The 3,543-nt window shown below is 59.5% G+C and overlaps 1 protein-coding gene across 1 annotated transcript; it reads right to left on the bottom strand.

Annotated features, from left to right (window-relative positions):
* Nucleotides 1-158: 158 nt before the first annotated feature.
* CERS2 (ceramide synthase 2) lies at nucleotides 159-2,769 on the bottom strand (the record flags this gene model as incomplete). The annotated part of the gene is made up of 6 exons (XM_009079793.1): nucleotides 2,597-2,769; nucleotides 2,014-2,131; nucleotides 681-799; nucleotides 481-538; nucleotides 328-378; nucleotides 159-251 (listed from the first exon to the last, which is right to left on the bottom strand). Coding segments are annotated over exons 1-6 (612 nt in total), but the record flags the coding sequence as incomplete, so codon positions are not given.
* Nucleotides 2,770-3,543: the final 774 nt, after the last annotated feature.

The raw sequence follows: 3,543 nt of genomic DNA, 5'->3' as shown, positions 1-3,543 counted from the left end.
CCCCTGGCACAACTTGAGTCTGTGCCCCCTTGTCCTCCTAACCTGGGACAAGAGAGCTCCTCCCAGCTGGTCCCTCAAGGCCACCAGGAGGATGAGGAAAGCCAAGATGTCCCAGTGTCCTCCACCCCCAGCCCAGACCTCCCCCCACCTCAACCCACCTTGCGCTTGACGTCGGAGGCGATGCTGAAGAGCAGGGACCAGTAGAAGGAGAGCTCAATCATGTAGTACCAGTACTGGGAGGGCAACATGCTCTGGAAACCAAGACACAGGTTGAGGAGAATCCCAAGGATGGGATGGGATTGGGTTGGGATGGAATTTGGAGCTCACCTGGATGGGGTATCCCTTCCACACCTCCCGGAGGTCATAGAACCAAGGTTTCTGTGGGATGGGGAGGAGGGAGACAGACAAAAAGGTGTTAGAGGAATTTGGGGGGGGGTCAGGGGGGCCCAGGAAGGCCCAGGGAGGGAGAGCAATACTCACATCCACTATGACAGCCATGCCAGCAATGAAAGCAATAAGGTAAAAGGTGAATCTCCAACTGGAAAAAGGAAGCAGATAGTCCTCAGAGGAGCACTGGGAGTGGGTGGGAGGGAGGATGGACCCCCTGACTCCATATCCTGCAGGTCCCACCCTCCTCCCAGGGCACTTCCCAGCCAGGTAGGGGATGGGGCAGGACTCACCTGGCCTCCCTGAACTTCTTGAGCAGACTGGGCCGGTCCTGGTTGCGGCGGCGACGGAACCCGCGCTCGACCTGCCGCACTGTGCAGCCACTTTTCTTGGAGAGAACCTCCACATCAGCCTGGGGACACCAGGGACATTGTCACGGGGGCACAGAGCTCTGGCTCTGCTGCTCATCCCCTCCCAGCCCCAATGGGGGGAGCAGCATCCCAGGCCTTCCCTCCTCTTCCCAGTTCTGGGGAGCTCCGTGGGGTCAGGATGGGCTGAGTTGGGTGCTCATCCCCTGGGAGACAAATCCCAGTCCTTCCCTCCCCTTCCCAGTTCTGGGGAGCTCCGTGGGGTCAGAATGGGACCAGTCCCCTGGGAGATGCATCCCAGTCCTTCCCTCCCTTTCCCAGTTCTAGGGAGCCCCATGGGATCAGGATGTGGTGAACCAGTTACTCATTCCCTGGGAGACAAATCCCAGTTCTTCCCTTCCCAGTTCTGGGGAGCTCCATGGGGTCAGGATGGGATCAGCTAGGTGCTCATCCCCTGGGAGGTGAATCCCAGTCCTTCTCTCCCTTTCCCAGTTCCGGGGAGCTCCGTGGAGTTGGGATGGGGCTGGGATGGGGTGAGCTGGGTGCTCATCCCTGGGAGACAAATCCCAGTCCTTCCCAGTTCCGGGGAGCTCTGTGGAGTTGGGATGGGGCTGGGATGGGCTGAGTTGGATGTCCATCCCCTGGGAGATGCATCCCCGTCCTTCCCTCCCCTTCCCAGTTCTGGGGAGCTCCTTGGGATCAGGATGGGGTGAGCTGGGTGCTCATCCCTGGGAGACAAATCCCAGTCCTTCCCAGTTCCGCGGAGCTCTGTGGAGTTGGGATGGGGCTGGGATGGGCTGAGTTGGATGTCCATCCCCTGGGAGATGCATCCCCGTCCTTCCCTCCCCTTCCCAGTTCTGGGGAGCTCCTTGGGATCAGGATGGGGTGAGCTGGGTGCTCATTCCCTGGGAGACAAATCCCAGTCCTTCCCTCCCTTTCCCAGTTCTGGGGAGCTCCGTGGGGTCAGGATGGGGTGAGCTGGATGTCCATCCTCTGGGAAGTGAATCCCAGTCCTTCCGTTTTGGGGAGCTCCGTGGGATGAGAATGGGCTGAGTTGGATGTCCATCCCCTGGGAGGTGAATCCCAGTCCTTCCCAGTTCTCAGGAGCTCCATGGGGTCAGGATGGGCTGAGTTGGATGTCCATCCTCTGGGAAGTGAATCCCAGTCCTTCCGTTTTGGGGAGCTCCGTGGGATGAGAATGGGCTGAGTTGGATGTCCATCCTCTGGGAATTGAATCCCATCCCTATCCTCCCCTCACCTGCTTGGGGTGTTTGGTGGTGGCAGCATAAAACTTCTCCAGCACAGGATTTGGAGTAGCTTTTAACCTGATCTTCTCCTTGACGTTCAGCAGTGCAGCCAGAGGAGTGGCCACGTACCTGGGCACGGAGCAGGAGGGAAAAAAAATTCCCTGGATGATTTAACCCAGAACTCCACAACCACTCACACCTCCAGCTCCCCATCCTGCTGTGGCTTCTCTGAGCTTTTACCACGAGCTGATCCCTCCCCAGGGTGAGTGGGGGGACAGGACTGTACCCCCTCCCTACTGCAGGATCTCCTCCCTCCCCCTTTCTCCTGCCATCCCAACAAAGCTGAGTCTGTTCCCATTGTTTCCCAAGGAATTGCTCCTCGGGGTAAGGACAGTGGGGGCTGCACAAAGCAGGGTTTGTGTAGGGACACGTGGTTTACTTTGGGGGGGATGAGACCCCCGAGGTGCCATGGGGATCCCCAAGCAAGCTGAGGATGGGGTGACCCATCCAGGGGTTCACCCACAGCCCCCCAAGGTGAGGGAGAGCAGGAGCAGGGCTTAAAATCCACCCTGACCCCCCAGGGATGGGACTCACGTCTCGAAGAGGTGTCGGACCAGGAGGAAGAGGAAGGCCAAGGGGAGGGTGATGTAGAGGTCGGAGGCTTTGGCGTAGACTCTCCCATCCCTGTCCTCCAGGTCGGCCCAGGTGAGGTTTGCTGGGAGCCACAGCCTTTCCCACCAAAAATAGCTGTACAAGGTCTGGAACATGCTGGGAGGGAGGGAGGGAGAGGTGAGGAGGGAACTGGTTTTCCCTCCCCCAAGGCGTGGGCAGCTCTGCACAGCCCCAGCTGATCCGGCCCACGGTGGCTCCAGTTGCCTCCAACACTGGACTGGGCAGCCCAGTTGGGAACTGGGAGCCCCTGGGGGCTGTGAAATGCTCCAGGGAGCCACGGGCACTCGGCTCCAGCACAGAGGGACTTTGCTCCGTGCAGCCCAGAGGGCAGAGGGTGATGATTAACAGGAGCTGCTGCTGCTTCCAGCTGGCAGAGCACTGGAACCAGCCAGAGGGAGGAACTGGGATCCCAGACTCGGCATTTCCCCACCGGGATGGGCACATCCCCTGGGAGCACAGCAGGATGAGGAGGGAAAAACCCCTGAGCATGGTGTCTCTCCATCCAAATCTCAATTCCCGGTGGGAAAATGGGAAAAGGGAGGCACAGATCCCCCCAGCAGCAGCACTACCTCTCCAGGCACAGCCCAGCGTGGGATTAGGGATTTGCCAGAGGCACAATGAGAACCTTTGTGCCCTAAAAAGGCTCTGGACAGGCCCCAGAACTGGGGAGGGGTCACCCCATGCCAGGGGGGCAGCACCCACTGCTGGGTGCTCATCCCTGGGAGACAAATCCCAGTCCTTCCCAGTTCTGGGGAGCTCTGTGGGGTCAGAATGGGACCAGTCCCCTGGGAGATGCATCCCAGTCCTTCCCTCCCTTTCCCAGTTCTAGGGAGCCCCATGGGATCAGGATGTGGTGAACCAGTTATTCA

Source organism: Acanthisitta chloris, unplaced genomic scaffold (genome assembly GCF_000695815.1).
Source record: "Acanthisitta chloris isolate BGI_N310 unplaced genomic scaffold, ASM69581v1 scaffold16188, whole genome shotgun sequence".
Taxonomy (NCBI): Eukaryota; Metazoa; Chordata; class Aves; order Passeriformes; family Acanthisittidae; genus Acanthisitta; species Acanthisitta chloris.
Note: the sequence above shows the minus strand (reverse complement) of the source record. Positions and strands in the feature narration are given on the sequence as shown.